Raw genomic sequence first — 20118 nt, 5'->3', positions numbered from 1 at the left:
TAATGAAACCTTTGTTTCATCTGTATTTGCAACCATGCCATTTTCCTTGCACCATATTTTAAGTTTCTTGATGCCATTTGAAGATTATTTTCTAATTCAGTTTTGCAGTTGTGTTCATCAGAGAAATTAGTATCATCAGCATATAGATTTGTTGATGATACTATATTTCCAAGTTGATGATACTGTATTTCCAAGCTGATGATACTATATTTCCAAGATGATGATACTGTAATTCCATGCTGATGATACTATATTTCCAAGTTGATGATACTGTATTTCCAAGCTGATGATACTGTATTACCAAGTTGATGATACTATACTTCCATGTTGATGATACTGTATTTCCAAGTTGATGATACTGTATTTCCAAGTTGATGATACTTTATTTCCAAGTTGATGATACTGTATTACCAAGCTGATGATACTATATTTCCAAGTTGATGATACTGTATTACTAAGTTGATGATACTATATTTCCAAGCTGATGATACTGTATTACCAAGCTGATGATACTATATTTCCAAGATGATGATAATGTAATTCCATGTTGATGATACTGTATTACCAAGTTGATGATACTATATTACCAAGTTGATGATACTGTATTACCAAGTTGATGATACTGTATTACCAAGTTGATGATACTATATTTCCAAGATGATGATACTGTAATTCCATGTTGATGATACTATATTTCCAAGCTGACGATACTGTATTTTCAATCTTCTGAGAAAGATTGTTTATGAAAATAACAAACAAAGTGGCCCAAGGATAAATCTTTGTGACACACATTTTATTCTTTTATTTTCGGATACATATCTATGTAAAGTCACTTTCTGAAGTCTTTCTTTCAAAGCTGTGTCCTTACATTGGTATATTTGTAATTTTTCTAGAAGTTCATGAACAACATTATCAAAACTTTTCCAAAATCAGTCGTAACACTCCCAGCTTTCCTTCATCTAAAGCCAGAGTTATCTGTCAACCATTCATATTAACACCATTTCACAGGAATGATTTTGCCTAAAACCAGACTGGTTATCATGGAGAGGTTTGTGGTTACTGAGATAAGTCATAAATGATTCATGTACATGCCATTCAATTAATTTTAAAAAAGGTGGCAGTATAGAAATCAGACAAAAATTATTCTAGTCATCATCTGTCCTGCTTTGTGGAGTGGAGTTATCTTTGCAGTTTTACATAACTGTGGAAATTTATCACAGGTGCTGCTGCTTTCAAAAACCTTGGGGCTATGGCTAATGGGTAAATGAATGGGCGTATCCCTATTTGGTATCTAAGTAACACCATATTACCTTGTTTCATATGATTATTGGCATTCATATTTCCAGCACCAACAGATGGATGAAATTCATCTTTCTCTGAGGAAGAAAACAAAATGAGTGAATAATTATTCTAACAGAGGTATGTTAAACAAACCACTATAAACCTGTACAGAATAAACACAACTACTTCAGTATTTGCAAATCCATGAACAAACTGTAAAATCAGAATTCTTGTTTGTAGAGAACAAAAATGAATCCATTAAATAGTTTTTGTGAAATCAGATGTTATGGTAAATGGTGTGATCCAACAAAATTGTATCCACACATAACCATCTGTTTACTCATTAAACTACTCAAGTTTAATCCTATGAATATTTCTAACTCCACAGTAATAAAGTCTAAGATATTATCTGAAATTAGCATTCACAAGGAAAAGGATGACTAATAGGAAAAAAATCAAGAAAATCGGAATCAAAGGTTTTAATCTATTGTGATGTTGGGGCCAGAAACTTGATGCTGCTAAAACAAGCCTGAAGTCTTGCTTGTTCCTATATAAACACAAATTATTTGACCTCTTGCTTCTTATGGTACTGAATAACATTGAATTTCACATTTCATGTTTTGACCCAAAAATCTTATTTTAAATCTTTTAGTACTTTACTAGCTTAAATTCTAAGCACAACCTAGTAATAATGCAAAACAAGAATCTTTGGATGATACAGTGCAACGAAAATTGAAAAAATACATGTGGTTTAGAGCCAGTTTTTAAGGAAATACCATATCAGTTCCATAAATTCTGCTATACTGAGAAGTATTACAGGGTTTGTGGTACATCAGCACATTCCTGGCTATACAGTATAACGTTTCAGCTGCAGAGTTATAGCTGTCATGAATTCCACTTAGTATTACTCTAGTGGAAGATCATCATGACCTGTTATTCTCTGGACTGTTACTGAATGACAGAAAAAACACTGTCAAGATCTTTTTAAACTTTTCCCTCACTTTAAATCCCCTCAATATGCCACAGTTCCTCTTTTAATGCAGGTATGATCATGAACTGCATTAAACTGGTTAAATTTAGTTTTAGTGTAATTGCTATCTAATCTATTTCACTTAATTTTAGCTCTTAAAACAGCTGTTAAAGTGTAATAATACATGGGTCCAAGGGAAGGCACTAATGACCCACAGATGCAATTTAGAATTTTACATAATTTTCAAATAAACTCTTTGAGTACCCTGGCATATATCTTTTAAAAAGGAGTCTCCCCTTGGTACAATGTATGGATCAGTTGTGGGTCCTATGTATGTTTAAATGGTACAGCAATGGGTACAATTCATGTTTAAATGGAAGAGTCCTAATATTGTTTTACATCGTTAAATACCCTATTTTTGCATTTGTAGGCAATTCTGTGACAAAGCCTTGTTATAACATACCCCATTATAAGATTCTCACTTATTACACATCAGACCTAAATGGCTCCCATGAACAGCATTATAAACAGAAGAAGTGTTACAGAAGTTACTTAGGTAGATGTCAAAACAAATGCTACTTGTAATTCCTAAATAAAGATAAAAAACATGGACTTTAATAAGATAAGAAGATAAGAAAATACATAAGAAAAACTTTCCCTTATTCTGTTAGTTCTTCTAACAGTTTCATAGTAATGATAATACTTTCAAAGTGCACCTTGTCAAAAAAATATAAATAAAACAACAAAGGATAATTTAACTATAGTTTCAATATGTTGTGAAGTCTTTGACTCAGTTAAACTATACACAATTAATTCAAATTTATCAGTAAGAATAACATAATTACCCTTCATTCCTCCATATCTTGAGTAGTAGCCTTTACTAGCATTAAGGGTCAGCCCATCAGACCTCGTGATGCCCGTCCCTGCTGTGACATTCTTCTTGATGCTCCAAACATTTTCAAGATCAACATGCTGGTTTCCAAATCCTGACAACAGAGGGATATTGTTATAGATAATATACAACAGCTGCGGAATATCATCCCTCTCATTTCAACCATTTAGATGTTTCACCTCACAAAAGAATAAACACCTGATTTATATTATAAGAATTATAGAACTGAAGTGTTTGGCAAGATATATTTAAAACACAAGAACAACAACAAGAAAGGCATAGAATAATATTTTTATTTATAATTTTTTTTTTATTGAAAAACACCAAGACAACTCCAAATTGAGGACATCTAAGCTTCCAAGCTGTTGTGAGTCATTCCCCTTGAATGATCCATGAATTCTTCCATTACAAAATCATCACAAACCTTCAATGACCACTCATTAACACTTTTACCAAATATGATTATTTGAAATTTGCCAGAATGATACTGATTTGTATAGCAATGAGATCAGTGCTACTAAAATTTAATAATAACTCAAAAATCTTTCCCAAAGCCATCGGATAAAATGTGCCTATAGTTTGCTTGGAAAATTCCATACATTGATTTTATTACCTAGTGTCTTCCCAGTAAATAATCACATGGCCCTTTGACTTCTTATATTTTCTTTGATAACTGCAACCTGTTTCAAATAAGGATTTTCAACATGTTATACGCACACTTCATTTTCATTTTGATTACCTCATCTTTTTCCAGTTATTACTAACACTGATTCTTTTTACGAAGAAGGCTAAAAGTTACAAGTCACTCAGAACTTAAGCACCTTCATCATGAAGTGAAATCTAGCTGATTCTTTTAATAATAAAATGGCTTGTGTTATAAGTCTATACAGTCTGAATTAGAAAATATACAGCTGTACTTATAACATACCCCTTGGGGACTTTGGTTGATTAAATGTCAACTGATCCTCAACCTCAACATCTCTGTTTCCCTTGGGACCAGCATATAGAAACTTCTTAGCACCTCCTGAAGACAGAAATAGAAATAGAAATAAATCTTTATTTTATGTTTCTACTTGTCAATGATAAAATTATTATGGTTTTGAGTAACTTTTAAATCAAAATTAAGATATGGGTCGATCAGATTTCAAAGTTATACCTGAAGTAAAAATAAGTATTCAGTGGTAAAAATAATAAATGACAGTGAAATCCAAGCAATCAAACAGTATTTTATTACTTTATTTATCATGTAACCTTTACCAGTGATAGCATCATAACATCTTGTCATAATACAAGTATTGTGAATGGAACATCAGCCAAATTTCCCATGGTCCATATCTGTAAAGTAGATCGTGTGTGTGTGTGTGTGTGTGTGTGTGCATGTGTGTGTAAGGTCAAACAACTCACATCAGCACAATCCTGGCTATAAAGTGCATAAATTTTGACATCCCCCCCCCCCACAAAGGCATAAAATTCTAATTCTCTGTATAAATGGCATCCTTTTGAAAATTCCACGAGGTGCTGGAATATCACCAAATGATGCTTCTCATTGCAACAAGGTTACCTCCATTAATCATCTCTCACAACTTGCAGAAAAAAATGTTACAGTACAGAACCAATTTCCTTTATTCAGTCACACTGACCATTACCTTTCAACCACAAAAATGATAACCCCAAATTGCAAGCTACTGTAGACTCTTGTCATTTGAACTGATATTATCTGAATACAAGGTATTATCCAAACCTTCTTCTGGCCCCAGCTAAAGTTGTTCTTTGTTTATATCCTTTATACATCCATTATCCAAACATCAATTATTCAAGTACAGTCCCTTAATCAAAGTACATGTAATTTAGAAGTCTGAAATAATCTAATCCTACTGAACTGCTGTTGTTGTTGTTGTTGTAGGGTTTAACGCCATTTTTCAGCACACGATAGGCTATACATGGCGGCCAGTATTAATGGCGGAGGAAGAACCCGGGAAAACCCCAGAAAGAACCACCAACCCACAAGAAGCTACTGGCAAGCTTTCTCACATACCCACATTGGCTGAATCCAAGACTCGAACCCACGCAGATAGAGGTGAGATGGCAGTGATCCGTAACGGAGAGCGCTTTAGACCACTCGGCCACTCAAGGCCCCTATTGAAATTGCAAAACATTATCCAAAGTGTGAACGCCATCATGAGCGCCATGTTTGATTTCTTGGATTGTGACACCTGTTGGTCCAAACTGTGACTACTGAATAATCTAAAAGCTAGTTATGTTTATAAATAAATTGTGAATAAATAGTAATATATAAGTGAATAACAGATATATTTCATCTTTTACGTGAAAATACCCACTCAATGAAAGATGTACATTATTCATTCATTCAAGCAAATATTATCTAGATGTTACTGTGAGTTAATCGTGGTACAAATATATCATTATTCAAGTTGTTTCATAAATATCATAAGAAATTAATCTTTGTAAGATCCTCCATTTAGTTAACTATACTTTCTTATATGACGAAATCAAAAGGAACAATAAACTACTTTTACAGTCATGTGTAAGAATTGTTTGTTCTACCAATTACTTGTACTTACTGCACAGACTAACATCAGTCATTGCATGGTGCAGTTTACAGCTGGACTCAACTAGTAAGCAAATATATACAGCATGGTGGGCTGAATAACTAGAAAAACTATGAAGATTATTAATATCTAAATTCTGTTGCTATTTTTACAGATTTTCTTGCTGATTACCATTTAATCTTGAGTCATTTATGTACTGATAAAAGTAATTGAGGATTTTTTTTATAGCAAATTCAGTGTAATACCTTCTTTATTTCATGCTAGTTATGTATTCTTCCTTTATGCTGGATAAAGGTAATAATATTTCCATGGGTTATTTTCTGACAAAAATCCAACTGCCCTTGTGCATTCATATTGATGATGCATGTAGAAGATTATCTAGCCATTATAACATTTTTATCCCATACAGCGTTTAAATGTATTCATAGCTTTATGGTCTTTCTCTAAATTTAGAACAAAATTAATATAACAGATCCAAATGTACTGAAATTTAATTTGAAACAGGTCTTCTGAATATAATCCTCATAGTGAATTTGATTTCAATCCATTAGGTCCTTCAAACGTTATTGAGCAGGAATGAAATCTGAGATGAATATGATGAGACAGGATTGGACATGATAAACATTGGTGACATTATATGCCCCATCAAAATAATATGATCTGGGCAATAAAATGCAAAGTGAAATTACCTAATGTACCACTTATGCTTGCCTACAAGTCAAAACCACAAATCCAACTGCTAACTGCATAGACCCAGATCTGCCAGCACATAATGCCCTGGAAGATCTAGGTTTATACAGTTTGTCAGGAGTACCATCTGGACTAGCTTATATGTCAAATAAGACTGTAAACAACAAAATCCTGATCTGCTGTAGCACAATGCTCATGCTGACCAGAGTCTATGCTGCTTGTTCTATTAATAACTTCTAACTGCACAGATCAAGATCTGCTGGTGCATTATGTGATGGCAGATCTGGGTCTGTGCAGTTTGCAGTTGGATTTGACTTACAAGCAAGTATAAATGGTAATCAGAAAAACAAACAACAAAGACCCTAATCTACTGGGGAATTATGCAATGGCAGATCAGTGTATTTGTTGTTTACAGTTAGCTCCAACTTACAAGCAAGTACATATGGTATCTAAGGACATAAATATACAAACAGTTCCTCTGTGTATGTAATTTCAGTGTAAGCACTTTCTTGTCTTTATTGCACTATAATAACAGGATGGGAAATTGAGCCCATTCTTAGTCTGCAAAAAGATATAATTACAACAGCATGCATGTCAAACATTTTAGAAGGCAGTTTTAAAACTGATAAAGTCTGCCCTGTATAAGTATGCAAATTATGGAATACAATGTCATTCAAGTAAAAATCTCTTCAGCTGTTTTAGTGGCAACCAATCAATACTGCCAGTATGGCACACAAGAGAAAGCATTCCAAAGCACTGATACAACATGACTTTACAACACTTGTGAATGTAATGTACATGCACCATGTGGTTATTGGTACATGTACTCAGCAGTAGCATCATTTGAAATGCCTGGAAATTTGTGATGTCATGACATTTCCTTGTAACCAAGAGCTCCAAAAAATATTTAACTACTGTATAATTTTTTTTCAAAAACAGAATAGGGATTACAAATGTGAATATAAGGATAATGACATTTATTTATTCCCCACATGTACACTGGATACATGAGACTTGGTTAACTCCAATTGGACATAGTTTCCTATGATTAAAAAAAAGCCAAGATATCTTACTATAGGTCGTTTTTCTGTCCTTGGCATCCTCTGTAAATGCTTGTATGAAAACCAGTTACCTCAGTTATATGAAGCAAGATGTACTACAAAATACAAAATTATACTACTGGGAAACAATGGAAAACATTCTGCAAAATGTATCAGTAAGACTATGAAGCCCAAATGTAAATGTACAATATTTTGACTCTTTTATATGTTAAATATTGAAAATAATCAAATACACAATTCTAATTTACTTGTTTGCTTAATTTTTGCTTTTGTTTGGTTTATTGCCATTTTTAGCACATGATACATGGCAGCTAATATGATTTCTTGGAAGAAGTTCCATGAAAAAACTACTGACCCATGAGAAGCTATCATCAAGCTTTCTCACATGGGAAGTTACCAGCAAGCTTGCTCACATGGGATTAGCTACAAGCAAGCCTTCTCACATGGAAAGCTACCAGCAGCTTTCTCACATGGGAAGTTACCAACAAACTTTCTCACATACCCATGATGATCAATCTGAGAAATGAATTCATGCAGACGAAGGTGAAATGTATGAGCGTCACCTTAGGTCACCTGGCCATCAAATACAATTCTACTTTTAGTTTTGTAAGTATAAACCATGAAAATAAAAATACATTCAAAAGTTTTGTTGATTTTGTATTGGTATGGTTGACTTCAGTTTACATTACAATTTACTATGCATATCATTTACGTTAGTTTAAAGATACGATTCTTGAGGTTAATACAACTAATTACTTCAAAAAGGTTTAAAGCAACTTCAAGTCAAATCTACCTCATAAATTGACCCTTAATTATCATTTTGTGTTTCAGAAAGGTAACAACTCAATTACAACTAAGATTAATAATGGAAAAACTGAGTTTTCAATGTTCCTATTGCAATCTGAAAGAATAAACATTTTTGCAAATTATCACCAATTTACAATAGGGGCATGACATCAAAGTGATAAAATTAAGGAAATATAATTTTGGGGAAACAAACCAGTACACAGAAATAAGGTATTTTGAAATCAATGTTAAACTCTTGCTCAGCTTATGAAGGATTTTAATTTGAATTTAAATTAATTTAATTTAATTAAAACAAAACAGAATGATTCTTGAAGGAAGTCTCATGTGTAAATCTCAAATAATGAAATACAATTTTTGTGCATGTTCACATGACCATGTACAAATATTTGTATTTACAAATTTTTTGCAACAAGTACAGTGTACTGTGCTATGTTTAAATGTTTTCCAGTGTACCATCACAATGTTGCATAGGATTTGTTGAGACTGGTAATCTTTTCACAATGTTTGCATACATATTTGGAGCCTTGGCACCTTGCCATGTGGTCTAATCAGTGTTGTTGATTTACAAGTAAACAATGTGCAACTGCCAGTTAAAAGTTTAAGGCACAAGTTTCCTGTCCTGAGGGAAGCACAAATTTATTCTATATTTTACTTCACTGGTGCATAACATCTAACCAACTTAAAATTATTTTTACAAGCCACAAAGTGAAGAATTCTGTAAAGGTTATAACTGGAAATAATAAGTTAATTTCCAAAGCTTGATTTTAAAAGAAATGTTGATCAATGACTTGTGCAACTTTGTTTCCAGGGTTATATTGAGGATTCAACCTAATGGTGCCATTGACCTATCATGGAGACAAAATTAGTTCTAGTCCAAAGAAGAATTACTCACTACTGATGACAAATGATGAAATACAATTTATAATAATTCAGGGTCTATTCTATAATGTGAGATCGCAGGATTCACGCTAACTTCAAAAAAAGATGTGTTGAAATATCAACCAGATGTGCCAAACCATTTTAAAATGTGGGATTGCAGGATTCATGCTAATTAAAACTTCTAAAAAGATTCACTTGAAAAATCAACAAGATGTGAGAAAATCTTGCATTATATTTTGAAGCTTTCCTTTATTTCTTCATTAAATCTCACCTATATTCTGACCCCTTCTTGTAAATGAAGGGTGAAATTTCCTATCTACAATTTCAGTTCTAGAATAGACCATGTTGATTTTGACTGATGTTCACAGATTCAATGCTTCAACTGGTTCATGATCAACGTGAGGGATCTGTTGCAAATCTGCCATATTACCATTATTATCATGATTATCTTGCCTCCACGAAGATAAAAATCAAGTAATGTGCATTTGTCTTTTCTTCATTTTGGATTACTGATGTTTTTGTATATAATTGCTCCACTTGGCATGTAAAAGTAAATGAACATGATACAAAATCTTGTGACTAGACTCTTAACCAGGAAAAGTGCTCTTGTCATATTGACATGGTTCAATCTCTGAATATTTTGATAAGAGTCTCACTGATGTAGATCATTTAAGGGTAACTGTACTGCTCAGATAAAATGAAGTGGTGGTACTTTGAGTGCATCACTTACAGGTCTTTTAAGCACCACTTTGGAACTTTTCTTTGTGCCATTATGGTGAAAAAAAGTGCTCTAACTTGAACCCCATGTTTGTAAAGTTTTTGATAAATAATAATGATATTACTTAAAGTTCTTTAAAAAATTTATATAAAAAGGTAAATTTTGTAAAAGCCATTAGAATACATGTACTTTGATTTTTTGCTTAAATAGAGTTAAGTAATTAACAGTGCAATTTTGAATTATTTAGCCCATAAGGAAATGTTTGACAAGTAATTTCCCTCAAAATATAACATTTTTGGAAATTCTACTATCCAATTAATGTACAAAGGTGTATGTGTGTGTGGAGAGAGAATGGATATATGGTATTTATTTGGGTCATGAATTTTGGTTTGTATACTAGAGACAGGTATGTCTGTTGATGACACAATTTGACCTTAGATTTAGTTAGCCTTAAGCCAGAGATAGATCTACAGGGAAAGTTTTTTGAGGTCCACAAGTTTCATTTATAAGTTAGGGTCAAATTTATAGCATTAGCAGTAAGCATACAAAACCATAATGGTTCATACAAAACTAAATACACAAAAGGAAAACCTTCTCAGAAATTCCCAACCGATGTACAATTACATAAAATATACATTACAACATTAAACCCTAACTACGTAAAAGATAATAATGTTAAGTTTCTAAATAAAGGCAATTTGTATGAGTGTAAAACACTGCAAATAATAATACAAATAATAGTGTTCAAGATGTTTATTTTGAATCATTCCATTTTCTGAATGATATTAAAACAGGTGAATTCCTAACAAAATATTTTGAAACAGCATGTGTGATGCTGAAAGGGCTCATATTTCAGCTTTGCTCAAGGAACTGATATGCTGCTATTATTTGTATTTCATTTTAAAAACGAATTCTTTCTGACACAAAATGCCAACAAGCTGTTCCTGGATAAAAACAGTGAGGACAGCTCACATTCATCCATCTTTTGTAAATTAAGAAAACTGGTTCAAGCGCCAAGTTTCCAAGTTTCGTGTATCCAGTTTACAAGAGGTGTTAATGGTGGTTTTACTGTAACAAATATTCATTTAACATGTCAGCACACACCCATTTGTGACAGTCCAACACCTTGAAATGCTATCAATATCATAATATTTTCTTTTATGTTCTGGGTTTATGCAGTTTGTTAGGAGTAATCAGTAGAACAAGCAACACAGATTCTGATCTGCTGGCACATTAAGCAATGGAAGATCAGTGTCCACGCTGTTAACACAAAAGGACTCAATCTATAAACGAGTCTATATGGTAGTTTGTGAACTTGAACTGAGTTTCTAGAAATAATTTTTTTCATAATGGATAAACACTGCACCTTACATGTACTGTATTTGTATTGAGTGATAATCTGTCATGACCTCAAAACATTGGATATTCAACTGATCTATACATGGAGTCAATACAACTAGCCATAAATAGATAAAACCTTAGGTGTATTCCTGATTAATCTAGGCGTATTCCTGATTAATCTAGTTTACATTATATTCAGCACACTAGCTGTTACCTATGTACTGTCTGATCCATGATAATGAATGCTATTATATACAATGGGGAAGTATTGTGCTAATTGTACCCCATGCAACTGTATCATGATCTCCAAAATACATCATGGATCAATGTTCAGCTGTATAAATATTATAGACTGAATAATGTGATTAATCTCCTTTCTATGAGGTAATATGTTCTTTAAATTGGCCTGTTTTTAGAGCTATGTGGAATGCAACTGAGTACCAAACCAGGTAAAAAGGACTTCATCATACTATTCTTTCCCTATAATACCCTTCATTAAAATCAGGTTCTTGTTGAATGGTGGTATAATTATGGATCCCTTGTCATTAAGTGGTAGTAAAACTACGTTACATGTACTTTTGTATTATGTACTTCATTATAAGGAAGTCTCATTAAATGTTATACTCTAGAGCTCCATAGAAAGAATTATAATGTGGCAGTACTGTATCTGGAAATCATGTAATAGTCCAATGTGGAAAATAACTGAGAACCAGCAAGGTAAAAAAGATGTTTTCAGTGATGTGTCATTATACTGTCCCTTCAATTAAAGAACCTTCATTTATAAAGCACTTCTTCTTACAAGGCAGGTATGATTAACAAATAAAACTATATGAATCATGTACTTCAATATACTAGGCAGTTACATAATAAGACAGTATACTTCAATACTTTCAAAGACAGCATTATAACAAGGGAGTACTATCAGTAAATCATGTGCTTCACTGTACAGCAATCTCACTACAGAACAGCATGCACTATGACTCCCATGGACAGTGTTATAATGAGAGAGTACTGTATCATGTACTTTGTTACAAGTCTGTCTTATTATAAGACAGTAAATTCAATGACTTCCATTGACAGTGTTATAATGAAGGAGAAATGTATCATGTAGGCTTTGAAGGCAGTTTCAATATAAGATTATATGCTACTACTCCCAAGGACTGCATTATAATGAGGGAGTACTGTATCATGTAATGACCCATTAGTGGCACTACATAACAGATTTTTGAAATATGAAGACATTCATACCTTTGTATATGCATTCTCATACATTACTCCATCTTTATAATGCTTCTTATGGAGCCATACAAGTGACCTTCATTAAAGGTAATGAGACCCTTATACTCAGTGATCTTCTAACATGGATGTGCCACATCAGTACATAAAAAAATTCAGGAAATTTAATTAGGTGAAATCCCATCCTAATTGGTTTTCATTAGCCATGAACTAAAATTAAGTGAAATTTAATTCATGTAACAATTATAACTCAAATTTTCTACAATTTAACGGAGTTCATAATCAAACTGTATCGGAAAAAGATTCACCAGTATAATGAGGGGAGTTATAGTGAGGGACCAATATATTTGAATTCTTGTACTTAGTACAAGTACTAGTACATGTTCACTTTTCTTTTAGATCTGAATTCCAAGGGTTGTTGTATAAATGACCAATGTCACAAGAATAACCACCACTCAATAACATTATTTTCTTTAGCAGCAAAGTTTTTCTTTTGAAATTATTACATTGAAGCGAAGAAAAAGTTTGCCAATAAATACTGAAGTTATCACATTTCAAAATTACAAATTTTAACCTAGCAATATCTTACTATATACTTCATGTGCATTTAAATAATGCTTCAGAAACAGTGCTAACCAAGATTAATGCTTCACAAACAGCCCTAACCAAGACTGATCTGTTTACAACACAGAAACTGTAAATACTGTGGCTTCATTTATTTCCATGGGAATAATTTTTTGTGGTTTTGCCAATTTTCTTCATTTTGTTGGTAATTATATCTGTGCATAATTGCTTGATGTTCCTGGAAACGGAAATGTATGGAAAAGTTATTTTCCACTTGGCATTAATAAACTTCATGGTTCATTTACTTGACAACTTGTTGTAGACATCAAATTTGACAATTTATGCATTTTACATCATATCTTATCAATCAAATCAATAGAAGGTCAACTGGTAAGTATATTAATCATGAAAACTTGTAAAATATGTGTGTCATTCTGCCCTTCTTTGTAAACCTTCTGCAAAATGGTCACAAACTGACAACAAAAGTGCTTCTGATTTGCAAAAGCACCATAAAGTAGCTTGGTACATTACAAGTTTTAAACAATAGTATGAGTGTATGAGTTTCTTGACTCACATTTATAAAATAAATATAAAAATAAATATCTTCAAAGTTACTTAACTTTCAAATCTACAAATAAGGTGAGATTTGTTTCTGTCACTTGTTAGTTTTAATCTAGGCTAGCTTACTAAAGCTCCAATTTAAAGATGGGTACTTACTACCACCACCCTCATTAAATATCCTGTCCTCAGTAGGTCTCTAGCTACTCCCCTATGGCTTTACGATCCCTACCCTATTGCCAATTTGGAAGCTCCAACATGACTCATGAAGATAGGTACTTACTACCACCACCCTCATTAAATATCCTGTCCTCAGTAGGTCTCTAGCTACTCCCCTCTGGCTTTACGATCCCTACCCTCTTGCCAATTTGGAAGCTCCAACATGACTCATGAAGATAGGTACTTACTACCACCACCCTCATTAAATATCCTGTCCTCAGTAGGTCTCTAGCTACTCCCCTCTGGCTTTATGATCCCTACCCTCTTGCCAATTTGGAAGCTCCAACGTGACTTATGAAGACAGGTACTTACCACTACCAACCTCATTACCCTATCTTCTGTACCTCTCTAGCTACTCATCTCGAACCTTCAAGATCCCTACCCTCTTGCTTCTCTCCAGATCACTAAAACACCTTAAAAATGAGCCAGTTTAAAAGTACCCCTCCCTATTGCTACAAAACTCCTTTCTGTAAGAAATTCCTAAATGGAACAAAAGCTTCAAACATTATGAGGTAGCAATTCAATGTTTCTGAGGAACAAATAAGAAAATATTTTAGCATTATGACTTGTTAATTTAGTGAGTAATGTTCTTACTTTATTCCTTCAAGTGCTTTCACATATGCATCCTCAACTCTGAAAACTCAAATGACACAAAGGAATTTTAAAGTATCTTTGTGATCAATATCTTTCAACCTTGTGTGAAATAATTCTTTTATGTAATCAAATTTGTCACATAATTTTAATGAAAAGTTTCAATGTATTGCAAAAAAACTTTCTCTGAAACCTGTCAGATAAATTCCTCTTTTTGTCACATATCTTTATCATTTCTTTCTTTTTCCTCAGAAATCTACAATTGTCTCAGTATTTATCAAGCACCTTTGACTTATTTTAATTCTGATAGGATATCATTCAGTAAAGCTATCAAGTCAAACTCAAAATAAGATGATGAATGTTAGTAAAGTCTGCAGTGTTCTCCCTCACTATAAAGACTCCCAGTGATAATGTGGCCACTCACTGTAACACAGGTATAGTCACAGACCCCACTGCATTTGCTAAATTTATTTTCATTTGTGATACTCAATTAATTTCACTTGATTTTCATTTTTGGCTAATAGGAGAAACAATAAATGTGGTCAAACATCATAAAATACCCAGAAAGTTTTCATAGTTTTGTGTACGACTATATTATGACAACATACATGTGTTATGACTCTATGGTCTTAAACCAAGTAACAGAAAAGAGCAAAAGCCAACAAGGTTTGTAAAATTCAACAAATTTATTTCCCAGAAGAAAATGTGAAAATCTAAAAAGCACTTACAGTATTGTGAACAAAATCCCAAATTGTTCTAAAAGTTCTATCAGAAGTCCAAATGTATGAAGCTCTAATGGAATTCCAGTGGTATTCCAAATAAGTTCCAATACTGATTGTGTTGGTGTGCTAATGTGTCAATGGTCTGGAGTGTGATGATGTGCTAAGTCTTCTGAGATATAACAATAATATAATCCAAAATGTCATTGTCTGAGTTCACTATAATTACAAATTAATGTTCCAGTCCAAGAATATTATTGAGCACTTTGTAATTCCAGTGAAAATAATTTGAATCAATTAATCCACCCAAACTCAAAACTGAACACAACAATAAGACTAAATCAGCTTCAGATGTTAAGCCAAGAATGAGCAATTCTAAGGTAAACAAGATTATATATCATAAGTAGTGATCTGAATATTTAATCCACAATCATAGATAATTATTTTGATACGTATTAAGTTTACAAAATAATCACTCCAGTGGCCTAAGTGGTTAGAACATCTGCCTCGGATGTGGGAAGTCATGGGTTAAAAACCCAGCAGAGTCATACCAAAGACTCATGAAAATGGTACTAGACTTGCTTGGAGTTCATCATTACAAGGTTAGTATTAGGACCAGTCACCCTGGTGTCAGGATAATGTGACTGAGTGGGACATGATGCTTCATCTGTGGTATGATGCCCCAGTGCTAAACAACACCATAAACTGACACAATTCATACATCATAGTGATATGACTAAAACTGTTAAAGCTACATTAAAATTCTACACATGTTTACAAAATAAATGCTACTGGTCAGGTACACCATGAACTTAATTTGGGACAAGGTCGAGTGCAAAATATAAATACATAATATACAATCATACAGAAAAGCCTACAAACAAAACAAATTAATATACATAATGTGTTATAAATCTAAAGAACAAATGCTGTAAACCTGGGTTTCCAATGCAGGAGATTTTTCAATCCATATGTCAACACATCCCCCCACCAACAACAAAAACTATTTCACCTAAATTTTAAATCAGTTCAAAATATTGAAGCATGACAAAACAATGAAAATAATATAGTAAAACAAATCATGTGTGTCTGTGTGTGTATGGGGGGAATGGTGTTTTATGGTGTCCAGAATAATTACCCAAGTCACCATTTTTATAATTATATTTATTCAGCACATTTCATACTTTGAAAAATCCCCTTTTTTGTATAAAAAAAAGGCACAGCATGTCCTATGTAACTGGCTTAGTGCAACTGAAAGACAGTCTACTCCTCAATTCTTAGACCAAAGTGCCATTATAGCAAATTAAGTTACTTCAGACGTATTGTAGTTAGCTATGCATACATTAAAAGATACATTTGTATATGGTTTTCTAAGCTCTCTTGATAAATTTAATTATTTCCTGTTTTAGTACAGTTGGTCATGATAGATGGGTACATTTGCATTTACTGCTAATTTTAGTAACTGTTCCTGTTAAATGTGGTGTCATCCAGAGCCTACTCTGGCTTCCCAGTGGGGCTGCTGTGGCAATTAGATTCTATCAGCCCAGTGAAACAAAGTTACCTATTATTGACCCCTAATACTATGTTTGTAGATTAACAATAATCAATGATAACTTTGTCTTTACAGCCAAATTCTTAGTTCTGTGACCATATGTTGCAAAATTTACAGTACTTTTAGTAGGTGCAAGGTGCTTAATATATAGTTAAGTACTGACTGTTATTTGGAATTATTTACCTCGTAAGGAAATATTTTACAAGTAACTTTCCACTAAATAAAAATTTGTTGGAAATTCCACTACACAATAAATTTTACTAAGGTTTGTGTTGTGTGGATAGTAGATATATGGTTATAATTGGTTTCAGAAGTTAGGGTTTGTACAAACTGGTTTATATACTAGCGATAGATAAATGTCTCATATGTACATACAGGAATTTTACACTTTCTCATTTATAAGATAGGGTCAACCATATTGCAGGCAGTCTCCAAAATCAAATAATTGCTACACCATTCACATTCTAGTCTGCCAGCGACTGTCAGAGAAAAAACATCATTGGGGCCCAACCACTGTGGATGAAGAGCAAGGGCACTACCTGATGTCCACTGTAAATGAGGAAAGGATAGAACCTGCTGTTCATTGCAGTAAAGTTGACCTACTCCCCAGCAGAAACCTGAGCAGTAAAGGCAACCTACTTCCCCTTCAGAGAATGGGTCCAGCACTTCAAACAAAGCACAGTGGTTGAAAGGAAGAAGGCACAGCTGTTGGATGGTTGGAGTAGGAGCAGCCAGCCTGGTAAGGAACTTTGGAAGATGGAGGTGTCGAGTTTCAGCGACATCAGTGACCCTTTGTGATGAACCTTAATAGACCAGCTGCTTCGAGTACGGCTGATCACTCATTTGGCTTTGAAAACCTCTTTCGACTCTTTAACAATTACAAATCTGACTTTTTCAAACCATTGTCTAAATCAAAACTATAATTTCTACAATAACTTGGAAAATAAGATCACTAAATTATTGTCAGGTAACTTATGTCCCAATTGGTTTACATATTTGGGAGACATTAAGTAATCTATGTCCACTTAATTTGTAAGGAAAAATCTATCAAAATATTTAAAGTTTAAAGGATGGGAGATTTCATTTCCCTGCTTGGAGACCATGGGTGCCACTGATTTTCCAGGAAGCTTCAAAACATCCAGGTTTAAGACAAGCCTTGCTTTTAACATACTTCAGTGTAAGATGATCTCACTCCAAGGGCAGTATGCACTTTTATGGCTCCCATTAATCGCATGATAATTAGAGACCAATGCACACAGACTGGTAGTCAAATACCACAATAAATCTGGGCGCTTTCTTTCAAGTACACTTCTGAATTGTATGGGTATCAAAACCACTTTCATAAGAACTGATACATGCATGTACAAGATTTAAACATTGGCCTTTCATTTTGGTACTAGAACTATAATTAGATGTGTTTTGCAGTAAATGTCAGTCCATGTATATTGTACAAAAATACTGATAAATTCTAACACTAATTTGAAGGTCAAGATCTTCAGAGTATGTATCAAACAAGTACTAATGTTTACACTGTACCATTATATATACATATAATGGATTTTATTATACTAGATAAAATCTTGTTATGAATCAATGACTTAACAATAATCCCATACATGTAATTGACGTCAGTATGAAACATACATTATCCATAAGGATCACAGTCAGCAAGACCCATTATTAAACCACTCTAGTAAATTGTGTATATGACCGTTTAGATAATAGATCTATCACATCATTACATAGGGCCCTATAATTCAGTGCCAAGATTTTTAAAAAGCAACAACAAAAGATTTTCTGAATACTTTTTCAGTGATTCATGACTTAAAAATGAATTTTGTCTCATGGAAAATGGCAGATTTGTTTTAAAATAATCATGACTTAAAAATGAATTTTGTCTCTTGGACAATGGCAGTTTTGACGACCTGGAATACTCATATGTTTATTTCTTATCACATTTATCACACACACTCACAAGATCTACATCTTAACAATATATATTAAACGAACTCAAGAGCCAAGATTATTCATGTATCTCTTGTCATTGGTCAACAGGACAATCAAATCTCCATACCTACATGATTTATACACAAGGGGGCTTTATTGGTCTATTCAATTGATAGCCACTAATGCCTTAACAAGCGTATACCACTCTTCTGATCAAAATTCTCATGAAAATTATCAAATTCTATATACACATGCCATGACCTAACATGCATTGTGGGAGAGAAACTCCATCTAAACATCAAAAAAATTGTTCAACCTAGTACCACAGTTGCCTGTATACGTCTTGTCACTAAAAATTAATGGGGGGTGGGTGTAAATTGGCCTTAAGAACAAATCTTTCAAGTGTTTCAAGTTCCATGATGGTGATTCACATTTTTGCACCAGCTTTAAAATGTAAAGAAAAGGTATTTACCTGATCTTCTCCACTGGAAATTGTTGTTGATAAGAAATGTGTTTATCCTTGGGAAGGTTCAAAGAAGTACGATTTTCCTACTTCAATCTCTGAATCACAGGGATTCATTTAGGTTTCGGTACACCTCTAGGCTTTTCTTCTGATATGCATCTATCAGAATATTGCATGGCTACTTTCACTGCCCAAACTCCAGAGCTAGGAAAGAAAAGCTTGGCAGCACATTATAAGTTGCTTCCCTGTCTATTAATGTTGGTGTGATTTATTTTCTTTCCTAAACCATATACAATTATGCTGGATTGCTTTTGATGCACAAAAAGTACAACAAAGACAATTATGCAACCAAAATCCCCTCCCCCATCTCTCCTTGCACATGGAAACTTTGACCAAATTCGCAAGAAGGAATTTGATTATGCATGTTATGAAAACAAATTTTTCAAGATTTTTCAGATAATGCTTTGTGTCAAGGTCAGTCAAATTCTGATCAGGAGTTTTGTAGAAAAATTTGTGTAAATGTTTTCTGCTTTTGCAAATGGGAGCCATTTTTTTATGGGGATGAGCATTTGTAAGACATTTATTAGGACATTAAACTGATCGGTCTGTTAAGAGGTGTTTCAAAATAAGTTATTAAAGACTTTTCATTTCTTAGCAACAGGAGCCCGGTCTGATGGCAGAACAGCTTCATTTATATCAACTTAAAAGCCCTTCATACCAGAATTGTTTTAGCAAAATTTGGTCAAATTCTGTTCAGCATCTTAAAAGTTACCTTGTTTTTAGTAATAGTTGCAATATTTGATTGCAAAATGTCAAAATTTGCATAACTTTGAAAGCCTTTATTTCCAGAATAATTTGTGTCAAATTTGGTAAATTTCTGCCCAGTACTTGTTTAAGAAGCTGTTTCAGAGTTTTGTTTATTTTTAGATACAGCTACGTTATTTGAATGTGGAGTGGCATCATCTGTATAAAGTTTGTATACACCATTATGCTAGGATGCTTTCAATCAAATTTGGTCAAATTCTGTTCATCAGCGTTTAAACTGAAGTTTTCTGAGGTT

At 33.3% G+C, this 20118-nt stretch overlaps 1 protein-coding gene across 3 annotated transcripts in view; it reads right to left on the bottom strand.

Annotated features, from left to right (window-relative positions):
• Nucleotides 1-20118, bottom strand: part of LOC149793582 (uncharacterized) — a 58874-nt gene that overhangs the window by 11721 nt on the left and 27035 nt on the right. For all 3 annotated transcript variants that reach the window (XM_089967539.1, XM_089967540.1, XM_089967541.1), the window contains exons 2-4: nucleotides 4072-4167; nucleotides 3097-3237; nucleotides 1311-1376 (exon numbers count right to left, since the gene is read on the bottom strand). In XM_089967539.1, the coding sequence (XP_089823665.1) occupies nucleotides 1311-1376; nucleotides 3097-3237; nucleotides 4072-4167 (303 nt within the window). The remainder of the gene's footprint in view (nucleotides 1-1310; nucleotides 1377-3096; nucleotides 3238-4071; nucleotides 4168-20118) is intronic.

This window comes from Sinohyriopsis cumingii, chromosome 8 (genome assembly GCF_028554795.1).
Source record: "Sinohyriopsis cumingii isolate HCF-2022 chromosome 8, ASM2855479v2, whole genome shotgun sequence".
NCBI classification, from domain to species: Eukaryota; Metazoa; Mollusca; class Bivalvia; order Unionida; family Unionidae; genus Sinohyriopsis; species Sinohyriopsis cumingii.
Note: the sequence above shows the minus strand (reverse complement) of the source record. Positions and strands in the feature narration are given on the sequence as shown.